Source organism: Argopecten irradians, chromosome 6 (assembly GCF_041381155.1).
Source record: "Argopecten irradians isolate NY chromosome 6, Ai_NY, whole genome shotgun sequence".
NCBI classification, from domain to species: domain Eukaryota; kingdom Metazoa; phylum Mollusca; class Bivalvia; order Pectinida; family Pectinidae; genus Argopecten; species Argopecten irradians.
The window spans coordinates 10,528,104-10,551,892 of NC_091139.1; the positions used below are offsets into that span (position 1 = coordinate 10,528,104).

The 23,789-nt window shown below is 33.4% G+C and overlaps 2 protein-coding genes across 2 annotated transcripts in view; one reads left to right on the plus strand and one right to left on the minus strand.

Annotated features, from left to right (window-relative positions):
• Nucleotides 1-23,789, plus strand: part of LOC138324949 (uncharacterized) — an 84,957-nt gene that overhangs the window by 5,692 nt on the left and 55,476 nt on the right. The gene's annotated exons all lie outside the window — the stretch shown is intronic.
• Nucleotides 5,175-21,548, minus strand: LOC138324945 (uncharacterized). Its single transcript, XM_069270223.1, has 22 exons — nt 21,481-21,548; nt 21,122-21,190; nt 20,868-20,953; nt 20,213-20,308; nt 18,483-18,581; nt 16,975-17,262; nt 16,495-16,630; nt 16,061-16,274; nt 14,266-15,116; nt 13,771-13,888; nt 12,339-12,521; nt 12,151-12,187; nt 11,536-11,799; nt 11,088-11,135; nt 10,618-10,802; nt 10,145-10,349; nt 9,654-9,773; nt 9,125-9,279; nt 8,447-8,560; nt 7,904-8,018; nt 7,482-7,575; nt 5,175-6,255 (listed from the first exon to the last, which is right to left on the minus strand). The coding sequence occupies exons 1-22, from the start codon at nt 21,540-21,542 to the stop codon at nt 6,123-6,125; spliced, it is 3,672 nt and encodes a 1,223-aa protein (XP_069126324.1). The 5' UTR covers nt 21,543-21,548; the 3' UTR covers nt 5,175-6,122.

A 23,789-nucleotide genomic window follows, 5' to 3' on the forward strand; every position in this document is an offset into this window, starting at 1 on the left:
AGTCAAATTCTTCATCCGACAGACTACATGACCAGATAATCACACCCCATTCACATATAGACATATAGCTGCCACCAAGGACATATTCAAACATTCATTTTGTCCAAAAATAATTAAACAATGGACCATCCTACCGGTGGCTACCGTAAAAGCACTAGAGTTCTTCAAGTCACATATCCTAAAAACAGAACTTGAATACCTAAACTACACTCCTTAATATTCTATCATGTTTTTATCTTATAACTATACACTAAAAAAATAACCTGCAACTTCACAATCACTGTAAATAACTTCACTCTTTTTTTTGACAATCACGCCCCTGACAATCCGCACAACGCACAATATAATCATCGACATCAATGGAATTGTGTCTACTATAAGAAGAAGATATACATAATGAACATGATAGCTGAACGAGAAAAAAAACCTTGTATATTTGAATTTGTGACTGGGTGTTTTATTTTAGATCATGATATGATTAAAACAAGATTATGCATGTGAATTGCATCAACAAAAAGCAGTGTACATGTAGCAGTATTAAAAAGAAGTTAGAGAAAAAATATACAAACAACTACAATAGGATTTACATTGTAATACCTGATAAATTCCAGGTCTAGCTCTTAAGTATTGCTATCTATAAAAGCTTTAAAAGTGTTTTTGTGTACCTATATCAGCTTTACAGCAACATATGTATAAAAAGCCAAAAATATATTAAAATACTGCACGTTTTTCCCATACAAAAATCCTATTCCTACTTGATATTATATTTAAGGAGAACATAAAAGATTAAAACCAAATGCTGTCCCTTCAGTATTCCCATTCTCCTCTAGAAACACTGTCAGTCCTTCATCTAAAGCACGTAAGATATAGTGCATGTGCCTATTCCTAGTGTTGGGAACAGTGTTGTTTGGAAAGTGAAAGTGAAGTTTCAGAGTTACATATAGTTACAAATACTGAACATGTTGACCAAATTAAATCCTCCATGTCTACTCAGTGTGAAATTCAAGAGTGTAGCCAGGGTTATTCAATTGAAAATTTCCGCAGCTCTCCAAAAATACTAAAATACTACACAGAATTTGATGACTATGACCATTTTAAGTTAGTTTCCAATACACTTAGTCCTGCTGCATATGACTAGCAGTTCAGATACTCTGTCTTGCCACCAGAAAATAAGTTGTTTTTAACATTAATGAAATTACGCAGAGCAACAGAAAACTTTGAACATGATCATGATTTCATTATTACCTCTGACGTCACTTGTGTGTTTCTAACGATATTTACTATATGACCGTGTGACATGGCTGAACGAGCCAGTTATTTGATAATGTCATTTTTATGAGATGTTTTTTAACGATGTTAACATTCGCAGCACCAAGTCTATGTTCGAAATAGAATGTTTCAATAGATATATATCGGCTTTATTTCCACGCGTTTTTAACCGTTCTGTGCGCAAATATCATTAAAACTGTTCAGAGTTAATCAGGGTGGATTACGTGACATGTAATGATAGGTTTCTTCACTGGTTTCTTCACTGGAAATAATGTCGAAAAAGGCACCTCGACTGTAATTTCCCGTCTAAAACTAACTCTGCTGGCATGCATATATACCTGTGTTGTGTATTATTCTAAGTTCAAACCATTGTTATATATTATTGTGAGAGACGTAAGAAGGATTTCTGTATATTTTCCCCATCTGCCATACAGTGGTACAGTTATTGTTACATGATTCCTTTCTATCATCATAATAAAGTAACTCACCTATCTGTCACAACATGCTAACACAATACATATTAAGGAAAACACTAAGCACTACATATGTAAGACTAGATGCTTAAAGTGTTCCGAAATATCAATGTCTGTATTATTGTTAGAAAGGATAGTTAACAATCAAGGGGGAAAATGCAGTTGTTTACAATTAACTCTATTGTTGGACCGGTTAATATTATATATTTCTCCCTAATGCATATACATTTTGTAAATCTAATAGAATAACTAACATTATATATAACAATATTATCATTTAAAAGTCGAATAGTACATGTACTTTTTACCTTAAACCCTGCAAGTGCCTAATTTCGATAGATATTTCAAGCCGCATCACATTGATTAAAGGTAGGTTTCGCCCAACCAAATAAATATTTTTTTGTGAAATGCGATAAGCAGAAGAAAAGATGTAAAAACATAATAAAATATCTCAATTTAATTTCTTTATGTGTTTGAGATTGAACAAATGTGTCTTGAATACAAAATTGAAGGAAATCCTTGATTTATTACGGTGTCCGTCTAACAAAATAATATGCAAATGAAGCTGCGATGAATTGCGTTGTCGAAGTTTGGCGCATGCGCATTTTACGCACTAAAAGTAAACAAAATGGCTGAACGAAAGTGTGTGAGATGAAAAAAATATATCTGAATCGGCAGCAAAGTGGAGGAAATTACAATGGATTCGGTAGCACCCTAGGATATCTACAGGGATTTAAATTCAGAGATGGCATGTAGCAATAGAAGAAACAGAAGCCACATCTCAAGCGGAACTTGCCGGAATCTGTTGGAACTCGTGAAACGGCATTGCACGTGGTGAGTTAAATTTCAACACATATGCCAGCGCACAAACAGCCGCAGACTTACTACATGTATATTTGGTGTACAAAGTTAGCGAGCGTATGTAAGTAACATGAAGTGTTTTAGATTATATGATATGTATAAACAGTCCCTCGCACTTCGATTTGTTGTTGTTGTTTTTTAACTAAACATGCCGTGGCAAGACTGTCACTTCTATCTGACATTTTGTTGCACGCTTCCGTTTGTTGCTGCGGCCTCGTTTTGGAAAAAAATACGTCATGTTCTATATAAAGCTTGACTTCGCTCTATTTTTAGAGGAGTATTTTCCTGGTCAAGCTAGGCAACTGACCACCCATATTGTTTGCTGTTGCATTGAAAATGATCTGAAGATTATATCTATGTATAGGATAAATTTCAATTTAGTAGTCTTTATATTTCATTGGGCGAAACCTACCTTTAAAGTCACTTTCATTCTTATTATATTAGATTATACTGATTGAATCTCCCTAATCCCTTCTTGGTTTTCGTTAGTGGTTTTTTTCTGTATGTATCTATGTTTGCGTATTTCCATTTAATCCAAAGGTAATGTAAAATATGATGTGACAATGTTTTCAGGATGCGAGTGGGTGTTCCAAACGATGGATAATGATGATGATCATGATGAAATATGTATGTGACGATATTAACAATAAAAACGACGAGGATAGTAATGGCGATGATAATGTGAGGATGGATACTTATTGGATGATGCTAAAATCAACAATATATTTTTGTATTGATTCAGAAAATCATCATAAGAAATAAACCATTATGGAAAAGTAAACGTGTCTCAATATAAAGATAGTTTTTAAAGTCCCAATACCGTTCCAAACCAGCTTTTAATTTTTAAAATGGGAATGTAAAACGAGATTGATAATTTTTTTTAAAGTTATAAGCTCAACGTTTTTGCTGCACTTATCATCAGCTTCTCATAACGCGGGTCGTCTTATGTTCCATGTCATTGTTCTAATTACCTCGCGTTAGTCATTCGTATAGATACATACTTCAGTTTTTATGATCAAGACACGTTTTTGGGAGGGAAGGGAAATTCCCCACTTACGTTTAAAATACATATATGAGGGCTATCAATTATCTCATAATCGTACTGTTTGTAATGTTTTAAGAGGGAGATACATAATTCACAAGTAAATGTTACCCCCGTAGCATACATTAATTCTGACCACCAATTTCCTTTATCAAGAAAGAAACTTAAAACGATAGTTGCCAACGTGCAAGTCTGTTTTACAAATATAAATTAGAAATACTGTTAATTATGACTTCATTACGTAATCCGCCTGATATCCAGTTATTTCGACAATGTAATATTTTTGCAATCGTCACTAGTGTAATATGAACCGAAGCGATTATCATTGCTTGAAAATTCATTATGACGTAATGAAATAAAATATCGTCAGGAAAATCAAAGTGACATTAGAATTTCTTGAACGGCGCTGCAATATAGTGGCTGGATTTTCTACATACAGTTTGACGTGTGATTCTTCGAAATTTAGGTTGCATTTGTGATAAAAGTATCTTAAATTTGTATTCATTTCATATGAGACTTGGTGAAACTCGTCCCGAAAATTTGAATTTACAAACTTTGTAAAAAAAAATATATATATATATGAAAAGAACATGTAAGAACTTTTATAGATAATCGCAACCAGAAAAATACACAAACTTATGGTCGTTGACACTGTTTGTGAAGGAACAATATATGTGTTTTGGTGTTTCTTAATTGAGAAATTAAACTTGATCACTGTAAATGTATGCTACGAGCTTCATTGATAATAGAAGCGACACCAGATTTTAAAGTGAACTTTCATCAAGGACAACAGTGAAGCCTATTAAGTGTTTAGTTTGCGGTACGCATTATTTGTTTTCCCTCTTGTAATTTATTTTACTTCTAGTTCTAGTGCCACATTGTCTTATTGTTGAATGTGAAAGCAAACAGAAACACCTTGATAGATTGTTTTGGAATATTGAAAAGTAAATATAGAAACTGCCATTGGCAGAAAATTCCCACGATGTGTTATACAAATACAATTCGTCTTCTGTCACGCTTTTTAGTAGTGCTATTTTTATTTGTGAATACTTTTCGTACGATATTTACGAAATATTTCCGCAGATTTTATGCTGTATCGAAATGCCAATAGTTATTATTCGAATTTAAATTACACCCTGTCGTGTCTATATGTAGCTAGTGCTGTAATATATTTTGACATAACCTCTCAGTATGTACATACTGTATATTCTGTTCTTATTCCTTAATACGTTTGTTTAGCATTGGATTAGGAAGGAACGACAAAAGGTCATATTTAAATATGTACTACTGTAAACCAACTGCCTTTCGCGGCTTCTTAATTTCGCGAATTCCATTTCAAAACAAGTTCGCGAAGATTACCATTCGCAGATTTAAAACAAATGACTGGAAATTCCTATCAGTATCAATGATGAAAATGAAGTTCGCTGAGATAAACTTTCGCAAATTTATTTGGATTACGAGATTCGCGAAAAGTAAATCGCACACGAAAGATTGGTTAACAGTATGTAAAGTAGGAAAACAAACAGACGTAAATGAACAATATATTTATTTATCAAAAAAGAGTGCATGGCAAAATCCTAAAGAATATCGCCATGAAACAATTAGTCCTTACCAACATGATGCACTTAACACGGATACCAACGTAGGAAAACAATAAAGGAATTGATGAAAGCATCATACACTCTATTATAATATATACATAGTATATACATATAAATCACGTTTAGGCTGTGTTTCTATGGTATTAAAAGATGAATAAGTTTCTACTGTAGTTATCAATTACACAAGTTCTGATGTACACTAAGTATTCTACTGCAAGTCACTATAATTATACTGCAAGTAACTATAAATGTTATCAAAAACTACAAATAATTACACTTATAATTATATGAGAACAAATCAAGTCGGTATAGTGAAAGTCCCGTTATGTATTGAGAAATCTTCTAGAAAAAAAAGCAATAATTAAACTATCAAAACATGTTACATTCTACTATAAAAGTTACTGCATGAACGATTACAAAATAGTGTTTCATTAAAGGAAAGAGTTTCATTAAAGTTATATACAAAACGTAAGATAAACTTGTCTACTATGACAACCCAAGCTAGGGACCAATACAAATGTTTTTTATTATTCTACAATATTCATACATAAACCAACGTGTGATTTTGAAAAAGTAAAAGTGTTCAATTAAGGAGGTTGTCTTTATATAGATGTGGTTAATAAGGCAAGGTTGACTGCTGATCAAAGCTCGTTATCATTTTTGCAAGAACATGTTTGTTTTTGTGCTGCACTTTATTATCATATCCATGTTTATATGAACTGCGCATTTAATGTTTGAATATATAAGTATTTATAGTGTTTTGAAGAATCTTTGATCTCACACCGAAGATGAATGCCTAAGTATGATAAGAAAGGTGCAATAGAACTACTATTTTTGTCCCGCTGTCCGGTCCAGGTTGTGTAGTTCGCACTATTTTCATTGAGTGGCGTAGTAATAATAATCTCCCTGGCTGGAGCTGAATGTACTACTTATTTCTTGTACAATGGCCGAGAATTTAGGACGAGATGATTGTTTATCTTGCCAACAGTTTTTCATTATCTCGTAATGCCTGAAACATACAACATATCCGTTAGCTGTGTTAAATCAAGCAACATCATGGATATATCACTTTTTATTAACTTTAATATGCTGCATTCGGATCGTATAAATATTTATTTTCACTTGTCACGATTACTGTATAAACTTGATCAGCCGAAAAGAAGTATATAATGCAATGATTAATATTAAACACGTGTTTACTATGACGTCACTAATATTGACATGTCAACTGATCACTGTCAGAATGACTGTAACATTTTATGAACTAAATCAACGTTGAAAAGCAAAGCTCTGAATAACGTAAATGCATGTATTAAACTGTGTTCTGTGGAATACATGGTCAACGTATTTGATTTTTGAGACAATCAATTCATAATGTGGGCTTAAGTCGGTTGTATTAAAAAATTTGGCATTTACATAAACCTCAGATTCTAAAACAAACGGTCGTTTAATGATTAATGATATTTATGGAGGCTGAAGTTGGTTCCGAGTTCCGTTTAAGTAAAACGGAACTAGGAACCAGTTCCGAGTTCTGTTTAAGGATTTTGTTTTTTAAAATAAAATTTTATAAATTCAGTTTATGTAATTTGAACATATTAAAAATGTTCTCTGTTGTGTTTTGCCATAGATAATTTGTGATGGAGAAATATCATATGGTTTAAATACGTTATCAGATAACATCTATTTCCGTTTATGTAAAACGGAAATCGGGTTCCGTTTAAGGAAATGTTCTATCATTTTAGATAAAATCATTCTATATGCCTAAGGCATATGAGATATGTTGCCTGTTGGCTTTTTTAATTGATTAATATTGGTAAAATCCACTTTAATTTAACTCTCATTTCCGAGTTCCGTTTACGTAAAACGGAACTCGGACCCAGTTCCGAGTTCCGTTTAGCTTAAACGGAACTCGGAACTCGGAACCAACTTCAGCCTCCCAGATATTTAAGCTTTAAGCAATGACCGAATTTTGAAATAGCAACTGACGTGTTAAACACTTCTATGTGTTTATTTGACGTGTTAAACACGCGTTTCTATATGATTATTTTACGTGTTACATTGTAAACACGTGTTTCTCTGTGTTAATTACATATTTCACATTTAATCCGAGTATGTTCATCTAGCATGACATACGCATTTAAACTTGTAGTGTCATAGTGATGAAGAGAAATGGTGGATCAACCATTATCACTACGTAATGTAACTGTCAAACGACATCTTAACGATGAAACTTACATGTCAGCACAGTATTCCGGACGGCTCATACGGTAACCATTGGATACCTTTGTGGCCACCTCCATACTCCGTATTCCAGGGTAAGGCGTTTCACCTGTAGACGACATATCATTCCAAACATAACAATATCAAACATAGCTTAATTATCATACAGTACAAAAATTGTATATCTGACCAAGGTCGTTAATTCTGCTTACATACTGTTGGAATATTTATCAATACTGTATTGCTCAGATTGCCATATTATACATTATCTGCACATGTCTTACATTTCATAAAAGGATTGTTTTGTTTCTTTCGTTTTTTTGTATTTTCAAATTATGCACGGCAATATAGCGAACATTGCTTTTTTAAATTGTTTATAATAAAAAGGAATCGCCAAAAAAAACATATTGTAAAATAGAAGAATATCCATAACATACCTAAACTGAATATTTCCCATAGGACTATTCCATAGGCCCACACATCACTCTCTAGGGTCGCCTCTTTCAATGACGTCATACATTCTGGAGCCATCCATTTGATTGGAACCTTTTCCTGACAAGCAACGAAATAGATACAGTTTTTCTATTTTAAAATACTTCAAGAATTATGTTAATTTGCTGTAAAAATACCAATTGATTATGTTTACTAAATATTCTTCAAATGAGGTTTTCCTTTTTTCATTTTTTGGTTTGATTTGAATAATCTACCGTCCTATAAATCTATGAACAACCATGTGTATTTGAGGACGTACAAAGTGTATAAGGTGAGAAAAGCCAAAGTACAAATACCACATGCCCACTATACGGGATTCGATATAGCAACTCAGAAATGAAAGGCTAGTGAGGTAATATGTCGGGATTTCATAGACGCCCGATTTGTCGGTTTCGGTGTTATGTATGAGTATGAAGTATGAGACAATCTATGTCAGGTATACTATTAATAGTAACATCGATTTGTGTATGGATATTCATGATACTTACCTTCCCCGTATCCCCTTCCTGTTCGGTTTCTTTTGTGGGTCCAAATCCGGCAACTTTGGCTTCAAAACTTGATGTTAGAAGAATATTTCTGGCAGCCAGGTGGCGATGGATAATCTAAAACATGTTTAATTATAGTTAGTACATTTGCGACAAACTTATTCAATCTGCCATAATAACTAACTTACGCATTATCATACATTACAGGCTCCATTTAAAGATAAATGATAAGTTTATATTTTGTAAGAAAATGAAACCTTCATGTGAAACAGTACATCAATTTATTTTTGCGAACACTTTAATTAGTTGTACTTCGTAGCTGATTAGTTTTCGCAAAATTGAATGTCCGCGAAAGAAATTCCACAAGTACAAAAGACTTTTTGAAATTATAAATCACGAAATAAAATCGTCGTTTGGGCATGAACGCGAAAGTTTACAGCATAATGAAGGGGTATTAAATACGTGTGTATAATGTTATTACATTTTATACAATAATTCTCGAAACGTCTAAATTTGCGTTTGAGCTCAATCGGAAAACACACACTTTATTAATTGCGAAAATAAAGTGCAGTATACGTTTTATTCCATGAAATGCATCACTTATATTTCGCGATAAAAATGAACCTTGAATAATGCAGAAATGATTCTTATTCAAATGAAGAGTAATGGGCAGAATCCTACCTCTTTGGAGGCGAGATAGTCCATCCCCTTCGCAATGTCAAAGGTCATACGATACATGGTGTCCACTATACTGTCTGTGACGTTTGTTTTCTGATTCTGTAACCACGTCCTCATCACGCCACCCTCACAATACTCCAGCAACATAAACTGGCCCACTTAATAAAGGGAAACTACTTTTTTTACAAAATCGCTAGACTAATGACTTCGTATATTGATACAGTAATTTTTTTACTATTAATCAGAGGTAAAAAAATAATCATTGATGTTTGTTAATATGGATATTACATCACGTTAGAAACAATATATATATATATATATTTGTAATTAATAAATTTGAAATGTTCTTTTTCCTGGACCAGCAACTTTATTATTTCATTTGAACATTAATTGTTCATGATGTATTATAAATTCATAAAAGAAATGTATTGATGCTGTTTAGTCAATAAAATCAAAACCACATTCGAAAACTTCTATTATGGGTAAAAAATAGATGTTATGTATACAAATTCATGTGTAAACAAGAACGTACATGGTTGGTTATCAAGGACGGCTCCAACAAACTGTACTACGTTGGGATGAGAACCGACTTTGGTGGCGAAAAAGTTGATCTTGGCGTTCATAACCAACGCATCCAACTCTGTGTGCGATTCTATATTAAAACGAAAAATGTATTTGGAGATTGATTAAGTGTAGATTACAAATCGAAATGTGTTTGATAATCCAATTACAATGTAATAATTACATGCAGCAGATATAAAAAAAATATAGCAATATATGTTGTTGTCTTAAATGGTATTTTTAAATGTGTTCCCCTATGCATTTAGATACATAATTAAGATATTTGTTTAATATAATTTAGAATGATTTTCAGATTATTCATATTATCATCTTTGTGTTGTCTAGATGTATGTACTATATTAATAACGAAAGGCACAACAATAACTAGATTGTTTCTGTTATCTTGCATTGACGTTCAAGACAACATTTCATTATTTTTTTTTAATTTTCTTCCTTGTTTACCTTTTAGAACCTTGGCTACAACCGTCTTCCTATTGTTTGTTTTGACGTTTTGTGAAGCTTTAAAGATGTCAGCAAACCGGCCAGTGGTCAGCTTCTCCACCAGGGACACCTTGTCGTGAGGTACCTCCCAGGATTGGTGGTCATTAAACACCATTTGACCGTACATATATACATCATCGTCACCAACATCCGTATAGGCCAGGTTCTATATAAATAGATGATAAGTTCTCATGTCAAGGAATTGCTTTAATCGATTCGGGCTGTTGTGTTCCCCGTAATTTTTTGTAAACTTTTATCTTAAAAACCTTTATATATCTAAATAATATCATATATTTCGAGCGCCGTGGGATCCTCGAATTACCAAACCTCGAGAAAACTCATCTGATATGTATATATATTTTTAATTTGGTTGTTTATAAAACGTCTACACATTAAGTCCCGAATAAAATTAATATGATTCTATGACTATTTACAGCAAAAGACTTTCGCTCCTTTTGTTTATTGACTTCTTTTGAGTCGGAGTAGGCATTTGCGGCTCGTCGGCGCCTGGTCGTTCGCCTCTGTATATGACCATATATGGACTCTTTGTAGCGATTCAGTCTCCCCGTCCTCCAAAGTACAATCCCGGCGATAAGTAAGCCAACAAGGATCAACATAACTTCAAATGGAAAGGGAAGAGAAAGGGTGATGAATTTAGATCAAGCAACATCAAATATATAAAGTATGTTAAAAAAAACTAAGATTATTATATGATACACTTTTAAAAATGCTAAACTACAATGTACAACAGATTTACAATTTAGTTATTAAAATATATCAGTCTCTATAAACTTCAGCTTAAGCATTATGTTAATGGTCTACAGTATACAGGCAGCGGCTCCCTAAATTTGTTGAAGCATATTTGCATACTATATTTTTTTTGTCATACTTTTATATTTCATACCTATTGTGATTCCTGCTATAGCACCAGCAGACAGACCTTCGTATTTTCCTGAAATGATAAACAAATAAGTTTACAAAAATTGTAGAGTGGTCATTATTCCCCTTGATAAGCAGAAACTGAAAACACACTCCCACAACTACAGATACAGAAAATTGTCATTAACATAATTTAAGCGAATTGTTTTAGAAAGCTATACAGATTTCCTTTGTACCTTTATAAGTCATAATAAAAACTATCATAAACCAGTACATGTATTGAACATCACCTGACACAGGAATATATATTTCATAAAAATAAATATTCAATATATTCATCTCAATGTGAGAAAATAAAATCGGCGACATCCGCCTAAAACGGCATTAGTAAGAAAAGGAGAAGGCTGCCTTTCAAAGTGAACATGTTAAAATAACTCTTTCGTTGAATATTCTTTGAAGCTATCATTATTTACCTGTAGTGAAAGTAATCGTTACGGGGTCACTTCTTTCCTCTCCGTATAAAACAACAAACTGCGCTGCATATGTGGTCTCGGGGTCAAGGTCGCCAAGCGTGTAGTACTCCGAGTCTTTATGGATGTGCATTGACTTTGTCTGTCCAGACACATTGTACTTCAATAGAATGTCCGTACGGTCATAACACGTCGGTCCCTGATGCCACTGGAAATTAACGCTGTACGAAGTCGAACCCGACACCTCGAGATCCATAGGACCAGAATCTGTTGGGAAATAACTGATTGAATAGCTGGTTTCCCTAGTCTAGCTATGATTAAACCCTGTTGGGCTACGAAAGATGATGTCATATGATAGGTAACGACATAATGTCGATTCCTTTCAGCAGGATCTGTACATCTTTGTACCTATTCATTTGGTAAATGAGATCTTGTAGTTCAATACCACATGTCGACATTATTGCAAGGTTTACAAAAAACATTTGTGTTATTTAGGTAATATGAATATATATATTGCGGCTTAGATGAAGTTGATTGCACGGTAGTTTTATAAGCATTAGCATTCATTCCGATATATATCACCTTAACATTTAGCGTTAATGCTATATAAACACTTACATTCCTCCATCCCTCCCAATGACGTTAGGTCGACAACCTTAAAAGGACATAAACGAGACATAATTCGCAATTTAATCACAAATAACAGTATATATGCTTTCCTCTCTTTAAAGTTCAAATTTTCCTTTTCTTTCATTATTTCTTTTTAATCGTTTAATTATGTAATCCAGCAAGGCAAGCGTACTTACCTGAAATCGTCCGATTGAACTTAGCATCGCAGAGTTGAAAACTTCGATGTCGATGTTTGTAACTTGTGTTTGAAGTTCATCCTTTGGAACTTTGAACCAGCAGTTGTTGATCTCAAATTGATGATAGAAAAAGTAGCATTCTCCGTCAGCAGAACAGGTTCCCTCCTGGAGACTAGGTCTGCTCTACATCAATACAGTATATATTCGGTAAAATTGGAAATTATTTGAAAATTGGAAATTATTTGAAAATTGGAAATTATTTGAAAATTGGAAATTATTTGAAAACATGATGCGGTGGATTAACTATTATCTAAAAATGACGCGTGGCTATTAGGAATATGTTTTGTACAGTAGGGGGACATAGGTGATGAGAAACGTCATATGTTTCTTTATATTTCTGTAAATTTTCAATTAATTTTCGCGGGATTCCGTAGATAATAGAGGTAGAATTTTCCGTAACTTATCACAGGCGGTATTTTAGTTTATCTGTTATAAATTTAGACACCGGAATAAAGATATAAGGGTATATTGACGTCATACATTGGTTACATTGCATACTAAAAAAGAATAAAATATTTCAAACATATCCAAATTTTCTACAAACTCCTAGAATTTCAAGAACAAATAGAATAATAACATTATGATTAGAAATTTAAACAAATGTTAGAATACATAAAATATATAGTTCAAATGTGTCCTTAACTCCCTTGCCTCTCTACTGTATATATATATAGCTATTTTGGTAGCTGTATATAGGAATTGTATTTGCATTGTAACGAAAAGGAACAGCTAATCGGTAAGATCTATCATAACAAAAAGGATGGCTTTAGTTTATAAATCAATACATTAATTTGCCATTTATGGACGATAGCATACTTTATACCATATCAATGACGCTGACGTGCTCGTGTGTTTGAATAACTATTCAACTTAGATGTTCAAGTGCTGCAAGTTAAATAAGACTGTTAGAAATGTTAACTTGATAGTAGCTCATTCTGATATCGCCTTTTGCTATATTGGTCCAAATATTTTGGACACTCGTTGATGTATTTGTGATCTATTGTCGATAGTTGTTTGCCATTTGAGACTGTGATTTTTACATTATTTATATAGCTTTGTAATTTCCGTCTTTAATTTCTTAATGTTTTACTGTTTGAAATCAGATTTTAAGTTGAGAACTATTCCTTATTGCTTTGACCATTGCGTATTTAGATAGTACTGTGCATTACTGTTTGATAATTTCTTATTTTTATATTAACATTTACTATTGTTTTGACCATAGCTTATTTAGGTAACACTTTTTATTATTGTTTTGACCACTGCTTATTTCACCTGAAATGATAGAATATAGTGAAAAGTTAACAGAATAAGATACACAAAACATTTTTTTAAACAGTTATTATGTAAGTTAAACTGATGATAAGTTCCTTACTTCGGTGATATTTCCATTTTCATTTCCGGTTTGAAACAATTCCTCTGAATCATTAGCGATAATTTTCCATTTGATCATGCGGATTCCACTGTGCTTGTCAGATGCCAATATTGAAACCCTACAATATTAAACGATACCATTATACATTTTAACAATCTTCTTTAACCCGAAGAATGCTTCCGTTTGCCACAATCATTTCCTTGTTCATTAAACAACCCATTTATAGAAACAAACACTATATACATGTGAAGACAGAGTTTGTCTATACATCTCACAGTCTAGATAACGGAAATTATTTATTGTGCATGGTTTTGTGAAATTTATCTAATAACATAACGTTTGGTGGTGCGTTTTGTGTCAATACTTTCCTTATTCGTTTCTATTTTACTATTTATAAGCTGTCAAACATTAAAGGCGTGCTATAAACAAATCAATCAAAATTTCTACACATACACACGAATAATATTTACTAGCAAACTATTTTATATAACTCACCGGCTTGAGAATGGGAAAGTACCATTTTGAATGTTTTTGTGAAAAACTGGCTCTTCTATCACGGGTGGGGATGAGTCAGCATGCAACAGGATGGAGTCGGTGGCATTGTTGTTTACAGCATCGAATGCACGCACCCAAATACGTATAGAGTCACCGTCCTGTCGCGGGATGTTGATGAAGGTGCGTTCGGTTAGGTATCCAGACACGTTCTTCCATCCATGGGTAGGGGTCTGGGTTATGGTCGTTCCTCCATCTTTGTCACGTTTATAAGCTGTTTGTACACGTACTATTCCATGTTTATTTTCAACGGGCTGCATCATACGGTCTCCCACATTGTCGTCAAGACCCGGTTTTACATTGCGATCTAGAATTCCATTGTACACATTCGCTTTATATGGGGACACTCGTGTTAGAAGTTTCAATCTCACATGATCATTGTTGACGAAATGATTGACCCAGCTTACCTGAATAGGCTGACCTAGAGTACTTTCGTTTTGCAGTGTGGAAATCCATAGATGTTTTTCTCCAACCGACCCGGGTATAGTCATTTTTGTATCATTTATAGAGATATGTGAAGAATTGTCGAACAGAAACAGTCGTCTAGCATACTTAAAGTTGCTCGCCTTATCCGCTACCTCTAGTAGAATACTATATATACCGATTCCATTCGGTGCGTAAACAGGGAATGGCTCAGTTACATTCACCTGTATAGTAGAGAAAGAGTGGTTTGTGTTTGGTTCAGTTAGTTCCCTTGTCCTGCTATCTGGCTCTAGCTTGTACACATAAATCGTGTACTTGTTGACACCAGAAAGATCGTCTATCCAGCCGTCCCAGCTGATGGTGACTGGCTCCTGTTAAATGAAACAAATATATATATACTTTATGTCATGGTGGCTGTTTATCTGGTTCCAACTGGTCCTCAGCTTTGTAATTAAAGCGTTGTCACCACAGTATAAAGATTATTAAACAGGACAAGAGCGATGTATAAGAGCAATATTTTGAGCAATTCTTGGGGTTTTTTTCTGAGTTGTACCATTGCCGATACCGTTGGTGCTGCAATAGAACCATTGTATGACAAATGTCTTACGCTGACGGAAAGTATTACAGCACGTCATTCAAAAATTAATTTATTTAAGGATTAACTTGAATAGACTTTTTTATGTTATTGAGATATAACACAAAAATCTGAGTGTATTCTAAATAAACCGCGAAACGTTTTGATGAGAGTAACAGAGAGTTACACTCAACAGAATTATTAAAAATCTTACAATTCAATAACAAATCTCTTAAAAACCAAAATCATTTTGGGACTCTTGTCTATGAAATCATTACGCAGTCATCTCAGCCAATCAGAAGCAACGTCACCAAACAGCGACGCCATTTTTTCCTTTATGGGCTCTGATAAAGTCAATGTTAAAGCCAATGAAAATCATCGTAACAATAACAGCAAAATTGAATAATTTTCATGATAAATTAAAATTTTGACGATTCGATAAGGTAATTCATAACTTATTTTGCGGTTCATTTCAGACTTTGTTTGCACTTCCGAAAATTTATTGTAATTGATGTTTATACGAGATTATATTTAAATTTTGATATATTTGACCAAGATTTAATATGTTTTCACAATTGTAGTCTATACGCACATTTATAGTTGGTTCATACGTTTTGAGCGTTTGCGGAATTGCTGTTTCTTTTGTAGAGAGATGGTGTACTGAAATATTTCATCGTTTGTTGTGTGTAGATTTAGGATCAAAATAAAAACATTATTGGAGCTGGGCATTGCCAACCCTACCTTACTGATGTCTTTAGAGAGGTGTAGTGGGGGTTCGTGGTGGGAACAGCTGTTGTTTTCACTACAGTGTCTAGGGACATGGAAGTCGAACATGTACTGCATCTGTTTTGTAGCTGTCCTCCCTGCATACTGTTCAGTCCTGTACAGGCGATTGGTGTCTTGGTTTTTTATATGTCTGATTCCACCATTCGTTGCGGTAACCGAAACGGTCAAGCTAGAAAAGAACATCGCCACGATATTATGAAATATGATAGTTGATAGTATGATGTAACTTTTTGTAACGTAATAGTTGAATGATTCAGTCTAAAATAAAGGCAGTTTGGACTACAGTCTGTTTCAGGACCCTGAGGACTCGGCTGGATATTTAGCGGCAGTGATAGCTCCCGGGAGAATAGAATATGACAGAAGGGTTTTCAATATCACAGAACACATACTTATCCCCATGTTCCAATAACCAGTCAAAATTTGTGTCGGTGTGGTTGCAGACCATTCTATGGGCTAGTGTGGTGGATGCAGGGTAACCGGCGCAGTTGTAGGTTTTCGGTGTTTTCCTGTATATTACAGTGTCACCTGTAAAATATACCATTGGGTTAAGTTTGGAAAGGATATTTTGCATAAAATTTGGTTCATCTAGATGTTAGGTATTTGTTAATACGGCATATATTCCTTTGCAGCAAACGTTGATGGTTTTGCTCGCAAACTGTACTAAAGTCACAGTTGACACATGCTCACAAGGACAGATACTTAACAAAGACAGAATGGCTGATATTACATGTTATAGTCCATCATCAAATGACAAGGCATGATCTATCTTGGTATTTGGGGGTAAAGGGGTGTTCTTGTTTTCCTAGAAAATCGCCAAATATACCGTGAAAAATAAAGAAAAAAAAGATAAATTAATGCAATGTAAATACCTGGTCGTGTTATTTTATTTAGGGTCAGCTGTATCCTAGCGTCCACAATACCAAACACATAATCCTCAATATATCGTCTGTCAGGTAAACTTTGTATATAGGGGGAGTAGTCAGCTTCAAAGTTAACATTCAACACATTGTAGTCATTCTGATTGACCCAGATCAGATCTATTTTGTTGTTGTCAGGAGAAGAGGAATCTGTCACAAACCGGTACAATTCCTTCCCGGAAGATCGTTCTTCATTGAGAAGAAAAGCGGTAGTTTTCAACATTGTAGGAGGGTTTTGTACTATATTCAAAAGTAGAAAAAACAGTTATATGTGTCGTAACTTGGCGAAATTTCGACATGCAATTTTTTCTTCAGTATTCTACTGAAAATCATAAGGTTTGATTACTTAAGCTGTGACGCGTGTATGATGCCTTATAAACATTAGTTACAACTCAGAACTTATACAATGTACAATTCCTGATTTTATACCTCATTTCTGTTTATATTTGAACACACCCGCAGAAATCACTTTACAATTACTAATAATACTGTCAAAATGTGAAATAAAGTTGTAAACCACAACTTGGCTTCGTGGGTCTGAGCGTATATACTCCTGTCACTGTACTGTGGATGTAAATATTAAAATATTATGATTTTTTTGGTAATACTGCTAAAAATCGTTTTCAGGTCTAATTTGTACTTTAAAACCTATGTATTGTAAGCATTATAATTAAAAAAGAACATTCGGTAACTTTTGGCTGTGATTAACATATCAAAAGCTCTTCTTGATTCGTGAGTATGAAAAATATGGCACATATTACTTTAACATTTATATAAGAAACTGGAAATTGCTATTCCGTACATACATGACCAATTATACCCAATGATTATCGACGTTTGAAATAACATGTGTGTGCGTAGTCATTAAGCGGTACCATATTCATTATGAATTTAATACAAAACATCCTTAGAAAATTACTACCGAATATAATGTTTGATATAAGGAATGTAACTCCCTCAATACATTCATTTTTGTTTTACAGACTTTTTATAGATGAAACAGTGCACAACAACAATGGAAAAATAGCAGCGATAAAAGTTTGATTGTTTACCTACATTTGATTGATAATATTTACAAAAGTTCGCTAAAAGTGTTCTGTATGATTCAATTTTTGATTGACCTTTAAAATGAAAAGAGGCATAGGTCAATCTTATTGAAATTAGACTTGTTATTCATCTTCACTACAATGCTCTACGTTACGCCACAAAACAAGTTGTAAAGGAGCGTAAAGTAGAACATCTTAGTGGGGCGGAATTACAAGTCTTATTCTAATTAGATTGAGGCATATCTTCAGTATACTACTGCATGGGTCTTGATCACTAGTTTGTCTACACTGTTGGAATAAATCGTCCCATACAGCATATACTTGTGGGGGATATGGAACGATTTATATAATCTGATATTAAAAAAAAAAAAAAAAAAAAAAAAAAAAAACATGTATATAAAATGGTCAATTCACTTGTTAAGCATGTTTGCCCAGCGAATCCGTCTTCACATCGACAGTGATCCGGGAAGGAGCATATTCCTGGAAAGCAGGGTTTCCTGTAGGAGCAGGTTACTGAAAGATAAGTTATATAACATACATTCTGTTCTATCAGAGTTACTTCCCTTTTTGCATTCCGTCAGTTGTAAAACTACGGGACGCAACAGTAGTTATTATAAGGTAGAGTAGAATTAAGGTAAACAAATATTAAACTATTAAACTGATCTAAACCTTCCCATCGCATTTAGCTGAGATAAAACTATCATTAATTTAATGGTGGACTTTTTTTTTCAAAATTTGAATAAAAATTAAAACTTGAAGATATTGATTTAATGTTATATTCAAACTTTGTGATTACATTTATAGTTGTAATTGTGTTTAAGACAACTTCCGGGAACCATGAAATACGCTTTAGATCCTTAATGATCAATGACCGTTCACAGTCAGATGTGACATGTGTTCCTCTGTTAAGAGTTCTCCACACTGTTAAGAATTGTTACATGTATTATTTAGATAAGCATACATATGACATATTACATTTGTGTAGGGTAGCAGAGAGCACTGCCCATGAAATGCAACACAATTTATAATACTTGAAATGCAATACTTAGAAACTATCGTTCATACATGTATGTGGATCAGTCTACCTACATATGAAGACAGTGTTACAACATAATTCTTGGCGGTACATGTAGTTACAGGTACGATTATTTTCGCGAATTTGGCGATCAATGTAAATTCGCGAAAGTCTATCTTCTTAATTTTAAATCCATGAAAATTAATCTCGTGTTGAAACGGAAATTGCGAAATTTAGTAGCTGCCAAAGAAAATTGTTTTTTAGTAAAGTATTCCTTTCGATAAATAACAAAGAATTAGTTGAATTAATTTGACTTTTGAGGCACAGAAAAGTAATGATTTGGCGCTACGTGCGATAACATTATTTGATATATAATGTCAAGTTTTGGAAAGGGTATTTCCCATCTGTTTTATGAAAACCACAATCAAGTTTAGAGGAGAGGAGAAATTCCTCTGTCAGTTAGGTAAAAACGTACTTTCATACCGAGTGGTATAACCCATACTGCATTTAGACGTGATCTAACTCATTCCAATGAATCATGATAAAACAAAAGGTTAGTATGTTTCATCAATAATACGTTTTGAAACTATCCCACTATGCAACGTACTTCAATTTACTATATACATACTACTAAATAATTTCTATTTTATCGTTTTTGATGTTTTTAAAAAGAAAAAAAAATGTTCCATTTGCAACATAATTTTTTTTAATGATTATAGGTGTAAACAATTAAACAGTACATGCAAATTAAGTGTCGATATTTTGTATCAGTAAAAATACATTTTAAAATATAAGCTTTATTTCCTTTACATCGATTACAAAACAAGTTATACAATTTATGCAAATCACTCTCGATGGCCGGGATGTAAGCGCGAGAGGGGTCTTAGTGTGGGAGGGAACCGGAGTGCCCGGAGAAAACCCACGTGATCGGGCAGATGACCCGTAACCTTTTCACGTCCGTGCCGGGAATCGAACCCCAGCCGGCTAGGTGAAAGGCGAGCGGCTTACCCACTACACCACCCGATCACCCAAAATACATTTTAAAATCAACGCTACTACAATATATATTGTATGAATAGTTTACGCTAAATTCAATACACAATTCTGCTAAGCAAGATAGAACACTTACTTTGTTGACATCTGTTTCCAGTGGTACCATGCAAACACTGGCAATGATTCGGAGAAACGCATCGTCCGTTGTATTGACAAGGAGGTGAACAGATGGCTGCAACGTGATGTGATTTTTACTCAAAATTATAAAGTTTGAATTTTAATGACACGCTTTATTTATGTGTATGCCTACAAATAAATAACTCCTAACTGATTATGTTAAATAACTGATGCATATTATAGCTTTTGTCCTCTTGGGGATCTAATTCAAATGTCCTTGTTATGTTTTCATAATTATTTATATAAACCAATGCTTTAGTTAACCTCTACTAATCAATTTTACAGTTTATGTTAATGTTAAATTAAGGTTCACAATATCGGCGGATATCATAAAAAGCTGGCGTGTAATCTAAAACCTAAATATATAAGAGAAAAAAGGAAATTTGTTTTATTTACTTTTCTCGATTACAAATCACGTAAGTATTTTTCAAGGCAATTATTAGCAATATTTTGCGACTGCAGGTATGTTACTTTCAAAGGTACTGAATGATTATATATTGTATATATTGTTCATGTAAAGGTATTGATTTTGAAAAAAAAAAAATATATATATCATTTTAATGGCGGGAATATATATAAAATGTTGTTTGACTATTCGTCTACATCTTACATACGTGTAGTACACCCAGTTCCTTTGTACCCAGGACAACAGCGGTATCTAGTCACACTTTTCCATCTGTCCACGTACTTGGTATGCCAACTGAATAGAATATTTTTTTTTTCAAAATATCTAAATTTGGCAACTAGAAATAAAGTATCACTAATATTTATGAAATGATCTTTAGAAAACACGCTCTTAATTATGTCAATATTATGAAAATGAATTTGAATATTTCAAATTTGCTTACAATATACAATCCATACTCACCACCATCCCCAATTTGCGTCACATATCTTTTTCCGAGTTGTCACCATAACCTTATATGAGCAAACACTCCTGTAAATGAATAATATGATATAATTACTCATTTCACAAAGGCCTGTTCATTATTCCATGTTCCCATCAATCCATATGTTTTATTGTCAGTATTTTCTTTATTTAATGTCCAAATAACTTTAAATACACACACATCTCCGAAGTAACGTTACTACTCAAATAAAAGAAATGCGTTCCAAATGTATAAATTCCAATAGAATCGAACAAAAACTGTTACAGTGATATATCAATAGTGTTCCATGTGGATAAAAGAATAAAATATAGAATTATATGATGAAAATATAATATACCCGTCGCATATCCCTATAAATATTGCTGTAGTAACTACGGCGAATATAAATGTTTTGTCCATTTCGTTTTTGCGCGAACTATATCATGCATTGTGCCCAAGTTCGGTTTATATACCCGTTAGATTGACAGATTTATCTTTCAGGTTTACAATGCGCATGTCAGCTATAACTTCCGCAATAACATATCAGAGTGTTGGAGATAGGGTAAACATTATTTACCAAACCAAAACATTTTTCTGGTGATGCGTTTTATTTTTTTTATTGTCTGATCCATTGGTCAAAATTTTCGCGTCTTCCTAATAAAGACCCTAAGCCTTTAGTGCTTTCATCCGGGCTATCAGAAGTGATTTGTATAAGCAATACAACTTGTACTCGCAGTCGATGTAAAAATTAATAAATTTTAGCGGTTTTAAGCTTTTACTACCGGGATTTTAGAATACATTTGAGTAAACGATATCTCCATAATTCTGGGATCCACTTTTTGCGATTGCCCCGCGAAATCGCTACGATATTAACCGTGTATACGGTATGCTAAATGTTTATAGATTTACTTTATGATAACAATATTTTTTCTCACGTAAAACAAATCAACGCAAATTATCACCGCTTTCTATATATCAGTTATCCAAATAATTTTGCGAATCATTATTTCGCAATTTTGACGTAAACCGATATAATCATATGATTACCAATTTATCGTTTGTGTAGCAAACTTTCTCAAACGAAACAACGTTTTGCAAGATCGCGAAATTCTCATTTAGCATATACGTAGCTACAGTATACTGTATAGGTGTTAAACTTCACGGATGGAAATTTTTAAGATTCACTGTTTGCAAATTATTCGCGGTGTTTATTTCGCGAATCATGTTTGTAGCACATGAAAGCGTCATTCATATGACATGCTAAAATATGCCAAATCATAAATTTGATCAAGTTTCGCGAGGTATTAACTTTCGCGAATTTGAAGGGATTCGCGAAATTAGCAAAATTAAAAACCCAGAGTATATTAGCAACCATACAATATATATAGGTTAACATAAAACATGTTTTACTTCACACCAAAAATGTAGTGTTATGCGCATCATTCTTATTCATTTTATTTTTCATTTTTAAATAATTTTTTTATACTTAATCCGAGTTTCTGATTGGCAGATTTTTTTCTTCGTATATTATGAAGAAAAAATCCGAGAATGGCACGAAAATTCGACGTTATCATGACGTCAAAATAAAGACGTCGACGTTCCGAATTGATTTAGAAAAAATCCTTTGGAAAATCAATGGTATCATACGTTTAAACGTATTTTCTATAGTTTCCACTCCACACGATGCAATATAACTGTTATTCATCAAGAAACGAAGAGAACCATCTATATATTTCCACATGTTGTAAGTAGTGTTATTTCGTTGTTTGGGGCTCGCTGGCATTGTGAGAGGAAAAAAACAATTCTTCAGCTTCTTATATTCTGTCAACGTGGTTTATTCACTAACGTCATCAACAAAAGATCCGGACACGGACAACAAAATTCCGGAAAATGCATATTAACAGTAAAATGAACGAACGACTTAGAAATTACAATCACTATTGTCTGATGGCACATAAAAAGTGATAAAATAATGAAAATACACATTTATTGAAATAATGAATTAACAAAACCAGGACCAGTATAATATACATTACACACAATCGAAGCCATACCACAATATTGAATAAACAACGAAAACAACGTCCTTGTGGTATTTCGTTTACTTAGAAACTATAGTTCATACATGTATGTGGATCAGTCTACCTACATATGAAGAAAGTGTAACAAAATAATTATTGGCGATACATGTAGTGACAGATGTACCGGTGGTTACAGCGTATGGATACATTTGTATAAATAAACTTTTTTGGCGAATTAGGCGATCAATTTAAAATTCGCGAAAGTCTATCTTCTTGATTTTAAATCTGTGAAACTGTTTTATAGTAAAGTATTCCTTTCGATAGATAATAAAGAATTAGAAAAATTAATTTGATTTTTGAGGCACAGAAAAGTAATGATTTGGCGCTACGTGCGATAACATTATTTAATATATAAAGTCAAGTTTTGGAGGCTAAAGGGTATTTCCCATCTGTTTTATGAAAACCACAATCTAGTTTAGAGGATAGGAGAAATTCCTCTGTCAGTTAGGTAAAGACGTACTTTTATACCTACTTGTATTATAAATGATCAACTTATCCCCGTATAATCCATACTGCATTTAGACGTGATCTAACTCATTGTAAAATGCACCAGTGGGGTACGTTAACCCCTTTGCCTTAACAGATT